This window comes from Gracilinanus agilis, chromosome 4 (assembly GCF_016433145.1).
Source record: "Gracilinanus agilis isolate LMUSP501 chromosome 4, AgileGrace, whole genome shotgun sequence".
NCBI lineage: Eukaryota > Metazoa > Chordata > Mammalia > Didelphimorphia > Didelphidae > Gracilinanus > Gracilinanus agilis.
This window is the reverse complement of record NC_058133.1, coordinates 119,084,438-119,098,922: the sequence shown is the minus strand read 5'-3', so window position 1 is coordinate 119,098,922 and position 14,485 is coordinate 119,084,438. Positions and strand designations below refer to the sequence as shown.

The following is a 14,485-nucleotide window of genomic DNA, read 5'->3' as shown; positions in this document are numbered from 1 at the left end:
CCCACGGCTTAAAGTCCAGAAGAACTAAATTCAAATCTCATCTCAGATTCTTATCAGCTCCGTGACCCTGGGCAAGTCACTTAATGGATCTTTGCCTTAGTTTCCCAATTTGTAAAACGGAAGTGATGATGGGACCTACCTTCCAGGATTGTTCTGAGGAGTAAATGGGCTAATAATAATAAAGCGCTTGGCCAGTGCCTAATACAGAGTAAGTAAATATAAATATCAGTTACTATTATTGAGAGCAAGAATTTTAGGATTAAGTTTTATTTTTTATCTTGGGGGGAGAGGTGGGTTTTGGCCTTTCTTTGCATTCCCACGCTAACTTTAGCACATTGCTTGGCATCTATTAGGCGCTGAATGAATGTTTATGAAGTGACTGACTGAAGTCTCAAACAGACAACTCTCTTTCACTTCTGCCCAAAGCCGCAGGGGCAGTAGCACACACAAGGCCCGCGCTCCCTAAGCCCCGGCAGATCCCGAGGGAGCCTGAGGGTACAGGAGCCGGGGCGGCTGGTGGCGGGGAAGGACCAGGACGGATCCAGGGGCTCCTCACACTCCCTCCCCGCAGCGGCCTCACGTACCGAGTCGAAGTCGGCAGCGGAGAGGTGACAGTGACAGTCCACAAACCCCACGCCTTCTGCTCCCATGGCCACTTTGGCTCCAAAGCAGAATGCAGCCGAGAAAGCTCTAGCTTTCTGATAGGATCGCCGGAACTTCCGGTTTTCTATAGCTCCGCCTTTCCGCTTCCGGAATCTTTGCGCCGATTTCGAACTTGGGAAAAAAATGGCTGGGACAGCGGAGTTCCCGCCGGACCCGGAGGAGGGAGAAGAGGAGAGCAAGGAGAAAGAGGTTGCGGCTGCAGAGACAGTGTCAGGCCCAGCCTCATCCACCGGCCCCGTAGAGGACTTCCGTGTGCGCTGCGCCTCGCAGAAGGCTGTGTCTGAAATGCTAAAGATGTGCAGCCGCTTCATTCGGGAGCTGGGGGAAGTTCTGCCAGAGGAGAGCCGAGAGCTGGCGCTGAAAGACGCGCAGTGGGTATGGGCTGCTCCCGCGTCAGCTGGCCCCAAGGGGTCAAAATCCCATTGCTTGCACCCCTTTCCTCCCAGCTTATGTCATGGACCCCTTAGAATAACACAGATGCAAGGGATCCTAGAGACCCTCTCACCCTGGCACCTTATTTTTAGAGAGGAGGAAACAGGCCCAGATGGGCTAAGTCTTACTTGCACAGGATTTCCCCAGGTATTGAGCATCATAGCAGGGAGGCCCGTTTCATCTCCTTAGGCAAGTGGGTTATCAGCTGGTCAACTGTGACTTCTCATTTAACTCCTCATGTCTAGACCGAAGACATAGACTGGAGAAAAGGGAAAAAGAAGGTGTAATATGGCAGTATGATTTTCCATATTACAAAGGCTAATAAGGAAACTTGGAGGAAGGAATAGGAAAGACTAGAATAGGGGCGATGGTGTGTAATATGTAGATGTCATTCTTTACCATCCATGTCATAAGTTCCCTGTAAAAAGTATGTTATCAAAATCTTAAAAGCAGTTTTGGCACTAAGGCTTTTGGGACACTTTGTATGTCCTTCTGTTCAGGAAATTCAAGGAAAATCAAAGACCCATCCAGCTATTGGGCAAGACTTTTGAGAAAACTGAAAAGCATTCTGGCAGAAATTAAGTTTCTAGGGCAGCTAGGTTTTGCAGTGAATAGAACATTGGGCTTGGAGTCAGAAAGACTCATCATTCTGAGTTCAAATGTGTCCACAAACACTACCTCTGAGATTCTGGACAAGTAACTTAACCCTGTTTGCCTCAGTTTCTTTATCTATAAAATAAGCTGGAAAAGGAAGTGGCAAACTGCTTCAGTATCTGCCTAGAAAACCCCACATGGAGTTAGAATCTGATACAGCCAAACAGCAAAGATAAAGAAATTAAATTTAGGTTAATACCTCCTACTTGTATTAAGTATACATACATACATACATACATACATACATACGCTTAATACTGTAGCAAAATATGCTCCAAATTGATACATGATTTATATATCAAAAGTCCTATCACAAATTGGAGGAGCAAAGAAGATGTCTTTCTGATCTGTGGATAGAACAGTTCAAAGAATTTTAGTCTTCATTTAATCTTTTTTAACTGAGGTGCACTATAGTTTAGACTTCAGTTTTTATTTACTTTTAAGTCTTATAAATGTTTACTTTTAAAGACTCATAGATATGGTACAGATATCTGCTTTCGTTTTGTTTACCCTCTATCTGCTCATAAGATTTTACACACATACACACGGATAATTATTTTTATTTTTTCACTTTAGAATGTGAGCAAGAATAGTTTTTGTCTTTATATTTAATCTTTAGCACATTGCTTTGCACATAATGCTTAATAAATGCTTATTGATTGACTAACTATAGATAATTCAACTATTGAAATGAATCCTAACTTTATTATTAAGGAAAAATTGTACCTAATTGTATAATATCACTTTTTGTTATTAGCTCAGTTGAAGTGGTGCTACTCCTGAAGTCAGAAAGACTATCTTTTTGAGTTTAAATCCGAACTTATGAGCTAGAGGCAAGGCACTTAACCCTATTTGCCTCAATTTCTTCATCTGTAAAATGAGCTGTAGAAGGAAATGACAAACCATTCTAGTATCTTTGCCAAGAAAATTCCAAAAGGGGGCAAAGAGTCAATAACTACTCAATATATATATGCATATATATATATTGTTCTAATGCTCCCAGAATGATGAAGCATTTTACCCAGAACAATTCTGTTAGATAAGTAGTATAACTATTAAGATCTCAATTTTACTGTTGAGAAAACTTAAATCCAGATAAGTTCTGTGACTTGTTCAGTGCCACAAAGCTATAGGGCAGAGGTAGGATTTGAGTTTAGGTCTTCAACTTCCTTCTTAGGTCTGAATGATCTCCCTGATAAATGAAGTCAATCTGAAGCATTAGTTGTAGGCACTGCTTTAATCAAATGTTTGCCATTTTAATTATTTTAATATTAAAAATTTAATATAAATTTTATTTAAATTTATTGCAGAATTTTGTAACTGCTGTGCAAGAGAATGTTAGTTTCAATGGACAGGCTTGGCAGGAAACTTCAGATAAAGAACTTCCTGTAGGTATGTGATTAAATCTTTTATACTCTATTAGCATAAAAGATGACTACTCATTTTGATTTTTAATTTTGAATGTTAATGTTGCTATTCTGTCTCTAATTTCAGTTTTCCACTTATGCTTAGAGAAATTTAAATCAATAAAACAAGCATATTGTACTTAAAAATCTAAATAAACAAATCAAATACCTTAGGCTGGCACCTTATAGTTGGTATTGTTAATAAGCATTGCCACATGGCTAAATCTTGATGAAACTCTTTTGTATGCATTACATCATTTGATCCATTGAGGGCCCTATGCGGTGGATAGAACTCAATGGAATTCGCCATGTTTTATTGAACATGAACTGGAAGCTGAGAAGTCACATGATCTGCTCAGCATCACAGAGCAGAATATGGAAGGAATGAGTATTGATATTAGTTTGATGTCCATTTGTCTTAGTTTTGTTGATGAAAACTTGAAAAATGACTTAAGATGGCAATTAACTTGTAAGAAACCTTACCATGTTGGTGATATTGAATAGTTGGGGAAATAGGTGATGTTTTAGTGATATTTCCTACTGTTCATATAGCATGGAGAGTTTGTTTTGACTTTGTTCTATAGGGTCACTTTGGATGTATGTACTGTTTTTTAGTATAGGAAGAGCATCTCAGGCAGGTCAGTATAATCAAAGTACTTATTAAATGATTGAAGCCTCATCCCTTTCATCCATTCACTTTACTGACTAAAGATGAAGGGAGTAGAAGTTTTAGTGAAACTTTCTCTCCCAACGAGGCTGTCTTCTTCTATATTCTATATATCTTCTATATAAATAAATACCTCACATTTATCTAGTGGCCTTTTCTCAGGCCTTATTCTTCTTGATCTTTGCAGTGTCTGACACTTATTGATTGCTGTCTCCTGATTGCTTTTTCCTCTCTGGGTTTTCATGGCATTGATCATTCTTGGTTCTCCTATCTATCATCACATCAGCGTCATTATTCACACTTCTTCCTCAATTGTGGGTTTATTCCAAGGGTCTGTCTTCCAGGGAGGAAATCAGTAGCAGGTATGGGGACCAGAAAAGGCCTTCCTCTTAGATGGCTTTTGAACCAAGTCTTAAAGGAAACAGGAGATCCCAATAAGTGGAAGATAGCTATTGCCAAAGTATAGAAGTGAAAGGTGGAGTTTTCTGTTGAAGGAACAGCAAGTATTCAGTATGCCTGGACTTTAGAGTGTGAGGAGAGGAGTAATGGGGTGAGAAGCCTAGGAAGATGGGAAAGGGCCAGGCTGTAAAGGGCTCTTAAGTGCTGGAAATGTTGATATTTCATCCTTGAGGTAATAAAGAGCCATTATAGTTTATTGAGTAGGGGGCCACCTGGTGACTCTTTTACTTTAGGAAATGCATTTTGACAGCTATCTAGAGGTAGAGTAGGAAGTGACTTGAAAAGAGATATTGATTAGAAGGCTATTGCAGTAGTCCAGGGGGAAAAGGGTGGCTCTGTGAAGAAGGAGATGAAGATGTGCATGAAAGAGGCTGTGTTGATAGAAATGACAATATTTGATAACTGGTTAAATGTGTAGGTAGAGAAAAAATGAGGATCACACTGAGATAAACTTGAATGACTGGAAAGATAGTGGCACTTTTAATAGAATTAGGGAACTTTGGAAGAGAGCTGGTTTACTTGGAAATATGATGAATTACATTTTGGATATGTTAAGCTTGAGATAACTTCAAGACAATTAATTCAAGATACCTAGTCAGCAGTTCGTGTTTCAAGATTGGAACTCAGGAGGGAGACTTAAGACTAGATAAATAGATCTGGGAGTCATCTGAAGAGATATAATCATTGAATCCATGGGATCTGATATGGTTAGAGAGTAGCCAGAAAGTGGAGCGGAAGGGCCCAAGATAGAACCTATTCCTACCATGCTGGGTGTGACCTGGATGAAATTTCAATAAAACACTGAAAAGGAGCAATCATACAGATAGGAAGAGGACACTTCTAGAAATGCCCAGAGAAGGGAAGATATTTAGAAGTATCTAGGCTTATCACCTTTCCTACTTAACCATCTATCTGCCTTGCCACTGTGGCCTTTATATGGCTAGGAATTGCCTTCTGAAACTGATAAATCTTAGACACCTATACCCTGCCTTCCAATTTGTGGCTTATGTTATTGTTTTGTAGCTTATGTTTATATTATGTTGTCTTCCAAATTAGAGCATGTGCTTCTTGAGCATCTCTTTTATCCCCAGATCTTACCACATTGCTTGACATAGTAATTGTTTAATAAATGTTTTTTCATTCATAAAGAAGTAGACTCAGATTAGTTGACATTTTTCAGTTTTGCAGATTGACCAATAGATGGTGCCAAGAAGTCATTTTTTTTCTCCATCGATATCTGTTTTGCCTTAGAGACTTGTTTTTTAATCATAAAATACTACAGTGTTTTCTTCAGGCTAATAGTATAGTTTCTTTTATCATTTTAATTGAGCAAATTAACATTTTAGTGAAGATTTCAAGTGAAGAATGCTACAAGATAAGCATTTTTATTGGGTAGGCTTAAGATATATTGTGTATTTTAGTAACAATGATAGCTCATGTTTATATGACATTTTTGCAATTTACAAAGTGCTTTCTTCCCAATTGCTCTGTGAAGTAACTACTGCAAGTATTACCTTTATTTTGAAGATTAGTAGTTTTCAGATGAACTATTAATTGCTTTGAATACAACGAATACTTAGCATAGCCTGCTCATTGGAATCCATAGCAGTGCAAAAGAGATTGGTCTTACAACCACAGGGAGGGGAAAAGTGGACTGAAGAATGCATATTGCTCACACTGTAACATGAAGTTAAGAAGGCAGCCTATTGAATCAATCCAGTATACCTTGGATAGGTTTTATACATGGACTCAGACATGAATAGAAAGACGTATGGTTGGATTGCATTTGAGAAATTGTGTATATTTTCAATGAGCCCAAACTGCTCACTAGCACAAAAGCCCTTATCTTTAACACTAATATTCTGACAGTAACACTATGTGCTTGTGAACCATAGGATCACCTTGATGTTAGAAGAATTAACATTACGAATAGCCCATAGGGTAATAATAGGACATAATGTGCATAAAGAGCTGTTTTACATGTTATGAAAAATCATTTGTGTACAAGGAATGGTCGAAAAATGATAGAAAATACATAAGATACAAGGATGGATCAGTGGTATAATGAGGAGGGGACAGTGTTTAGATAACCCAAGTAGTGTATTAGTACCCCATAGGACCCACTGAAATTGCTAGAAGAATGCTCCTAACTGCATTGGGTAGGAAGAATTCTGAGAAATATTGATAAGAATTACACAAGTTAAGTCATGGAGAATTTGTGATCTATACTAGTAAAGGAACTAGATTCATGAATAAAGTACAGAGGAGAAAATTGAGGCTTAGATTAGTCAAGCCCATCAATATAGTGGGTGTTTAATGCTGTAAATGTTTACTGAGTGGAATTGACCAAACTCATTGCAAAACTCTTTGTAAAGTGACCAGCTTATCTAATGTTAAAAGTTAGCAGTACCATTTTGAGAACTATTTAGCTGTTTTAATTTAGCTAAGACCACTAAAGAGACATCCATTTGCACCACTACCTGCTTGCATTGAATTTGGGGAATTTCATGAACTTTTAGTGATAACATTTTACCATATGGTTTATATTTATTAATGAATTTTCCTCATTATTTGGAAATTATTTTGTTTCCAGATGCATGCTATCTTTTTTAGCATAAGTATTTCATAGTTTCCTATAGAATATTAGTGGCATATTCTGAAGAATATTTTAGGCATAATTTCTTTTGTTTTTTAATTATTTTTATGAATTTAGATCCCAAGATTAGGATTCTTGAAGATCAGTTTGATGAAGTTATAGTGGATACAGCTACAAAACGTAAGCAGTATCCCAGAAAGATTCTTGAATGTGTCATCAAAACCATGAAAACACAACATGAAATTATGGTAAGATGGACCATCTTTAAAATTATTTAAAATATAAGTTGATGGAAATTCTTATTACAATGATTTTTACTGTTGATAGCAATGTCATGTGTTGAATTGAGCTTGAATTGAATTAAGGATTTGAAGTCAAGAGACTAAAAGAGACTTTATAATCTTAAGAATTTGAAAAGGGACCTCAGACACTTCCCAGCTGTGTGACCCTGGGAAAGTCACTTAGCCCCCATTGCCTAGCCCTTGCCATTCTTCTGCCTTGGAATCAATACATAGTACATAGTATTGATTCTAAGGTGGAAAGTAAGGGTTTTTTAAAAAAAGAATTTGAAAAGGAAATCAAAGAGAATTCACTATTAGCAATTTTCTCCTTTGTCATTTGGTATTGCTAGACAGAGATCTATATTTCTTTCAGAGCATAAGAATATCTCTTTTGGAATAGCATTTAATATGATTGATTATAGATAATATTTGTATATCTGCAGACCATTGTGTTTGTTTCATGGGAGAAAATATGCAAGTGCTGATATCAATATGAGACCCAGTTCTGAAAAGAACTACATTTAAAGCAATCATAGAACATGCCTTCCAACGGGAATAAAAGGTTGCTGTATTGCTTATAGCAGTTTATTCAACAATCCTAAAACACTTCATTGTTTTAGAAACATAAATATGTATTACATATTGCTGCAAACATAATCTTAATAAAGAAGAATACCTTTGTTGAAGTACAAGATCTCGGGGCAAGGAGTCCCTAGGTTTTTAGTCCTTCCATTTCTAAAACCTAGATATGAGAGAAAGTGGAAAGAACTCTGACCCTAAAGTTAGAAGACCTGGCTACATATCCCACCATCTGTATGATCTTGGGCAAGCTTGAGTAGAATACTGCACTAAAAGTCATGTAGCAGCATAAGGACATTAAAAACTTAACAAGAGGTGGAAAAGAGATAAAATAAATACATACAGATGAAACAATGTAGAAGATAAATCTTTCTTATTTCAAAATTTTGCTTTGGCCTGAAAGGAAGGAAGGAAACTTCTTTCTCCTTATTTCTCTTTTTCTTCCTTATTTTCTTTCTCTTCCCTTTACCTACAAAACTAATGACCAATGATTGCCAGAAGACTAGCTGTCATTCCCCTATATAAAAGTTGATGTTTGTAGTCTGTGCTGGAAATTCAGCTACCATTTACAACATTATTTCTGTGCCACAGTGTGTTCCAAATTCCATGTCACTGAAACTTTTGAACCTTTTCACAACTTAGGGAATGACTATAACAAATGTAAAATCTTTGTGATGTGAGTTTGTTTGGTAGATTGCTTTTTCTGATCATTATCTGTGATGCTGTTCCTTAATATGAACAGTAGATGGCAACACTGAAAGGCAGAATTTAGTCTTAGCAGCATTTGAATAACTTGTCTGGGGTTGATGTTTTGCAACAAATACTGATGCTAATATACAATATTTGCTTACAATGATCAAAAGAAACTCATTTTTACTTTTAAAGAAAGTTTGTGTTTCCTGATAAAATTGAGTCATTTTTTTTTCATTAGTTCTAATTTGTTCCTATTTTTAGAAGTACTACCGGCCTGTTGTACACCCAGAGGAGATCAAATCTGATGCCAAACAAGGTGAGTCCACATGTGGTTGTAGGGAAAATGAAGTATAATCTTAAGATTGTTTTGTACAGTTTTTGTCATAGTAGGTTATCAATAAGAGTGCCTTTACCTTTACTCATCCAGTTTGATGTTCTACAAATGTATAGCTAAAATAGAAGGGGACAGGATTCTTTAGGGGGAGAAGAAACCTTAAAAGATATGTTTCTGTAATGGAATGGGCAAATTTTATATACAGCCATTGATAACCTGAGACTCTTTAGAGGACAAACTATCTGTAGGAAGATAGACTATATTCTTAGAGGCAGCTAGGTGATGCAGTAGATGGAGTGCTTTATTTTTGACAGAATCAAAAAATATCTGATTTCTGATTTAGCCTCAAACACTTATGTGATCCTGGGCCAGTAATTTCGTCATTCTTTGCCTCAGTTCCCCTATCTGTAAAAATGAGAATAAGCATAGTATCTACCTTCTAGATTGGTTGGGGGGTTAAAATGAGATAATATTTGTAAAAAGCCATCCAGCGGCTCAACTGCCGAGCAGTGGCCTTGCTGTTCGGATGTAGCAGCGCTGCCCTGGCCATGCATGGGCGCCTGGAAGGGGCTGGCATCGTCCTCAAATACATTATTGCATGCTGCCCCCTCTTCCTGGGGAACCTGTGGGATGTGACAGACCGAGAAATAGACCGCTACACTGAAGCGCTGCTGCAGGGCTGGCTGGGGGCGGGCCCCGGAGCCCCCTCCTTCCCTATGTCATCCAGGCCCGGCAGGCCCCCAGACTCAAGTACCTCATTGGAGCCGCCCCGGTGGCCTATGGCTTGCCTGTGTCCCTCCAGTGACCTCTCCAGACCTCCAGTTTCTCCGGTTTGAGTGTTTGACCCTCCCCCCTATTTAAATGACGTTTTCCATGTCCGTGTTTTATGTCACTTTAATAAAGTTATCGCTTGACCTTTAAAAAAAAGGGGGGGGGGGCAGCTGGGTAGCTCAGTGGATTGAGAGTCAGGCCTAGAGATGGGAGGTCCTAGGTTCAAATCTGACCTCAGACACTTCCCAGCTGTGTGACCCTGGGCAAGTCACTTGACCCCCATTGCCTACCCTTACCACTCTTCTGCCTTGGAGCCAATACACAGTATTGACTCCAAGACGGAAGGTAAGGGTTTTAAAAAAAAAAAAAGGGGGAGGCAGCTGGGTAGCTCAGTGGAGTGAGAGTCAGGCCTAGAGACAGGAGGTCCTAGGTTCAAAACCCGGCCTCAGCCACTTCCCAGCTGTGTGACCCTGGGCAAGTCACTTGACCCCCATTGCCCACCCTTACCACTCTTCCACCTATGCGACAATATACCGAAATTAAGGGTTTAAAAAAAAAAAAAAGCAAAAAAAAATGTTTTGCAAAAGTACTCTATAAGTGTTGGCTATTAGCTATTATGAGGACCCTTGATTAGTATTCTTTTAGATTCAGTAATTTCTCATGTAAGTAAATACTTATACATCTTGTGATATATATTTTAAACATGAGAGCTGAGAACTTTTCAGTTGAGAGTACTTGAAAATGACCCTTCTCCATAGTACTCTTGCCTTTCACCTTTTACCTGTGAATGAGATCCATAGCAATAAATTAATTTTTTCCAAGTTAATATTTTTTCTCACCCCCAAATCTGTTTAAAAAAGAAGAAAGAATAGTCAAACAAAACAAATTCCTACATCATCAGTCATGTCCAAAAATTTTTCTCTCATTTTGTGTCTTAAGTATCATTTCTCTTTCAAGAGATGGGTAGAATTTTCATCCTTGGTCCTCTGGAGTCATGCATGATTGATTGGTCACTTCATTTGTTCTTAAATCTCTTAAAATTGTTTATATCTGCAATATTATTATTGTATAAATTGTTCTTGTGGTTCCACTCCCTTCACTTTGCATCACTTCATAGGAATTTCCCCAGCTTTCTCCGAAACTATCCTTTTCATTGTGTCATTAGTATAAGTATTGTGTTATATTCACATACCATAATTTATTCAACCAATTCAACATAATGGATATTCCTTTAGTTTTTAGTTCTTTGCCACTAAAAAAAGGGATTCTATCAACTATTGTACATATGAGTACTTTTCCTCTTTCTATGATCTCTTTGGATTATAAACTTATTAATGGTATATATAGCTGGGTCAAAAGGTATGTACAGTTTAGTGATTTTGAGGGTATAGTTCCAGAATACTTTCTAGAATAGTTAGACCAATTCAGAACTTTACCATCAGCACATTAATGTGCCTATTTTTCGTGCAGCCCCTCCAAACATTCATCATTTTGTATCTTCAACCTGATGAGTATGAAAACCTCAAAAGTGGCTTTAATTTGCATTTTTCTAATTATTAGTGATTTAAGGGCAATTTTTCACATCATTGTTGTTAGCTTGGATTTCTTTCGAGAAAAGCAAGAGGTATCTTTTTTTTAAACCCTTACCTTCCATCTTAGAATCAGTATTGTTTATTGGTTCCAAGGCAGAAGAGTGGTAAGGGCTAAGCAATGGGGGTTAAGTGACTCGTGTAGGTGACACAACTAAAGAAGTGCTTGAAGCTAGATTTGAACCCAGGACATCCTCACTCTAGGCCTGACTCTCAATCCATTGAACTGCCTACCTGCCCTCAATATCTTTTAAACATTTATCTAATGAAGAATAGCTCTTAATCTTATTAATTTGAATCATTTCCTTGTAAGTCTTGAAAATGTTATCTTTACTAGAGAAATTTACAACAAAGATTTTTTTTCCTAGCTGTTTCCTTTCCAGTTTAGGTGCATTAATTTCGTTTGTGTAAAACTTTAAAATTTTATGGCATCAAAATTGCCCATTTTACCTTCTGTGATACTTTCTGTTCCTTGTTTGGTTATGAACTCTTCCCCTATCCATAGCTACAAAAAGGTATTTCCCTCATTATTCCTCTAATTTGTTTGTAATGTGACCTTTTAAGTGTCTATTTGGAGCTTAGCTTGATATATAATATCTAAGTGTAGTATAATATCGGCCAGATGTTGTCCAGTTTCCCCAGTGGTTTTTATTCAAAGTAAGTCCTTAATTTGGTAGTTAGGGTCTTTGGGTTTATTGAATCCTAGGCCACTAGTTTCATTTCCTTCTGTATATTATATATCTATTGTGTTCCATGGATTGACCTTTATTTTTTTAACTGGTGCCAGATCATTTTGAAGAATACCTCTTTGTACTATAGTTTGAGATCTGGTAATACTAGAACTTTTTTTTTGTTATTTCCCTTGAAATTTTTGACTTTTTGTTCCTCCAAGATGAATTTTTTTTCCCAGTTCTATAAATTAATCCTTTGGTAGTTTGATTTTTTGGCACTAAATAAGTAAATTAAGTAGGATTACCATTTGTTTTCCAAAATAGCTAGATAAGTTCACAGTTCCACTAACTCCAATTCATGGACCTAACCATGAGCCTTTAGGTCTGACTTTATTTCTGTAGGAGAGTATTTGTAGTTGTATTTATATGGTTCATATGTGTGTGTCATAGTAACATTTTATAAATATTGTAGCTATTTTGTACCATTTCTGTTTTATCCTGCTTTGTTAATAGTAAAGAGGAAGGTTGATAATTTATGTCTGTTTTATGTCCTGCAGCATTGCTGAAATTATTAGTTTTCAATTAACTTTTTAGTTTATTCTTTAGACTTCTCTAAGTAAATCATTTCACCAGCAAAAAGTGATAATTTTCTTTATTCTTGGCCTATTCTTATTCCATCTATTTATTTTTTATTTTATTGCTGTAGCTATCACTTCTAACAATATATCAGATAGTAGTGGTGACATTAGACATCATTGCTTAACCCCATTCTTATTTGAGAGGATACCAATTTATTCCCATTACATATGATCTTGCCTCTTGGTTTTAGATAACATACCATTTATCATTCTGACCTTAGAAAATAGCTGTGTGACCCTGGGCAAATCGCTTAATCTTGTTTGCCTCAGTTCCTCATCTGTAAAATGATCTGGAGAAGGAAATGACAAGCCAGTCTAGTATCTATGCCAAGAAAATCCCAAATAGGATCAGAAAGCGTCAGATGCGACTAAAATGTCTGAACAACAATAAATTTACCACTTTAAGGTCCATTTATTCTTAGGTTTTCTGATATTTTTAACAGAAATGGATGTATAGTTTGTCATCAACTTTTTCTTAGTCTGCTAATATAATCATGATTTTTGTTCTTATTATTAATATAGTCAGTTATATGTATAGTTTTGCTAATAATAAGCACTAAATTCTTAGCTTAAATTCAACCTGGTCATAATTTATGCTTCCTAACATCTTTGCATATATTTTATTGAAAATTTTTGCATCTGTTCATTTGCAATAACGGCTTAGTGTTTTTTTCTCTGCCTTGTCTCACCTTAGTTTAGGTATCAAGACAGCATAGGATAAGATTTCCTATTTTGTAGTTTATGTAATATTTTAATTATTTCTTCTTTGATTTTGTTAGAATTCACTTATAAGTCCATTGGATTTTGGATTTTTTTTTCCCGTTGAGTGTTCATTTATGACTCATTCAATTTCTTTTTCTAATATTGGGTTATTCAAATTCTTTTTGAATTCTTTTGTTAACATAGACACTACATATTTTAAAGTTTCCATATTGTTTAACTTGTTAGTTTTATCAGCATATAGTTGTGTTAAATTGTTTCTAGTAAACTTCCCAATTTCTACTTCATTTGTTATGAATTCTTTAAAAAAGAACTTTTTTTTAAACCCTTACCTTCCATCTTGGAGTCATTACTGTGTATTGGCTCCAAGGCAGAAGAGTGGTAAGGGTAGGCAATGGGGGTTAAGTGACTTGCCCAGGGTCACACAGCTGGGAAGTGTCTGAGGTTAGATTTGAACCTAGGATCTCCCATCTCTAGGCCTGGCTCTCAATCCACTGAGCTACATAGCTGCCCCCCTTTTTAAAATTTTTGATAGTGGTGATTTGCTTTTTTTTTTCTCTTTAAAAGTCAAATTAGTTAAATTCATGTTTATTGTCTTTTTTTTTAAGCTCCATGTTTTACTTTTAAGTTTATTCATCAATTTTTAATTTTTCAAATCAATATAAATATATTTCTGTACCCAATTCTAAATTTATGTTGTTTTTTTAACCCTTACCTTCCGTCTTAGAATCAATATTGGTTAGAATCAGTATTGGTTCTAAGGCAAAAGAGTGGTAAGGGCTAGACACTGGGGGTCAAGTGACTTGCCTAGGGTCACACACTAGGAAGTCTCTGAGGTCATATTTGAACCCAGAATCTCCTGTCTCTGGGCTTGGCTCTCAATCCACTGAGCCACCCAGCTGCTCCCTCTAAATGTTTTCTACCCTTTTTCAATAAAAATAAAGTTCAGATTTTACCTGTACCCCTCCATTACCCAAAAGTTCCCCATTATACTTCCTCACTGAAGTTATGGATTTTTGTTTTCTTTGTATGCAGTACTACACCACCACTTTTATATATTCTCCCCTTTTAAATAATGTAGGCCCTTTCACTGCCATTTTAGTCATAAGTCTTTTTTTTAACATTTATTAATAATCATTTTTAACATGGTTACATGATTCATGCTCCTGCTTTCCCCTTCACCCCCCGCATTCCCCCCACCCATGGCCGACGCACATTTCCACTGGTTTTGTCATGTGTCCTTGATCAAGACCTATTTCCAAATTGTTGGTGGTTGCATTGGTGTGGTAATTTCGAGTCCATATCCCCAATCATGTCCACCCCGACCCATAC

At 36.9% G+C, this 14,485-nt stretch overlaps 2 protein-coding genes across 5 annotated transcripts in view; one reads left to right on the top strand and one right to left on the bottom strand.

Moving 5' to 3' along the window:
• Window positions 1–673, bottom strand: part of TATDN3 (TatD DNase domain containing 3) — a 19,617-nt gene extending 18,944 nt beyond the window's left edge. For all 4 annotated transcript variants that reach the window (XM_044672067.1, XM_044672068.1, XM_044672069.1 and 1 more), the window contains exon 1: window positions 585–673. In XM_044672067.1, coding sequence (XP_044528002.1) covers window positions 585–650 — 66 coding nt within the window. In that variant the 5' untranslated portion in view covers window positions 651–673. The remainder of the gene's footprint in view (window positions 1–584) is intronic.
• Window positions 674–786: 113 nt separating this feature from the next.
• The window catches only part of NSL1 (NSL1 component of MIS12 kinetochore complex), a 29,097-nt gene continuing 15,398 nt past the window's right edge, over window positions 787–14,485 (top strand). The window contains exons 1-4 of the mRNA XM_044674738.1: window positions 787–1,038; window positions 3,060–3,141; window positions 6,995–7,125; window positions 8,692–8,746. Of these exons, the coding sequence (XP_044530673.1) occupies window positions 787–1,038; window positions 3,060–3,141; window positions 6,995–7,125; window positions 8,692–8,746 (520 nt within the window). The remainder of the gene's footprint in view (window positions 1,039–3,059; window positions 3,142–6,994; window positions 7,126–8,691; window positions 8,747–14,485) is intronic.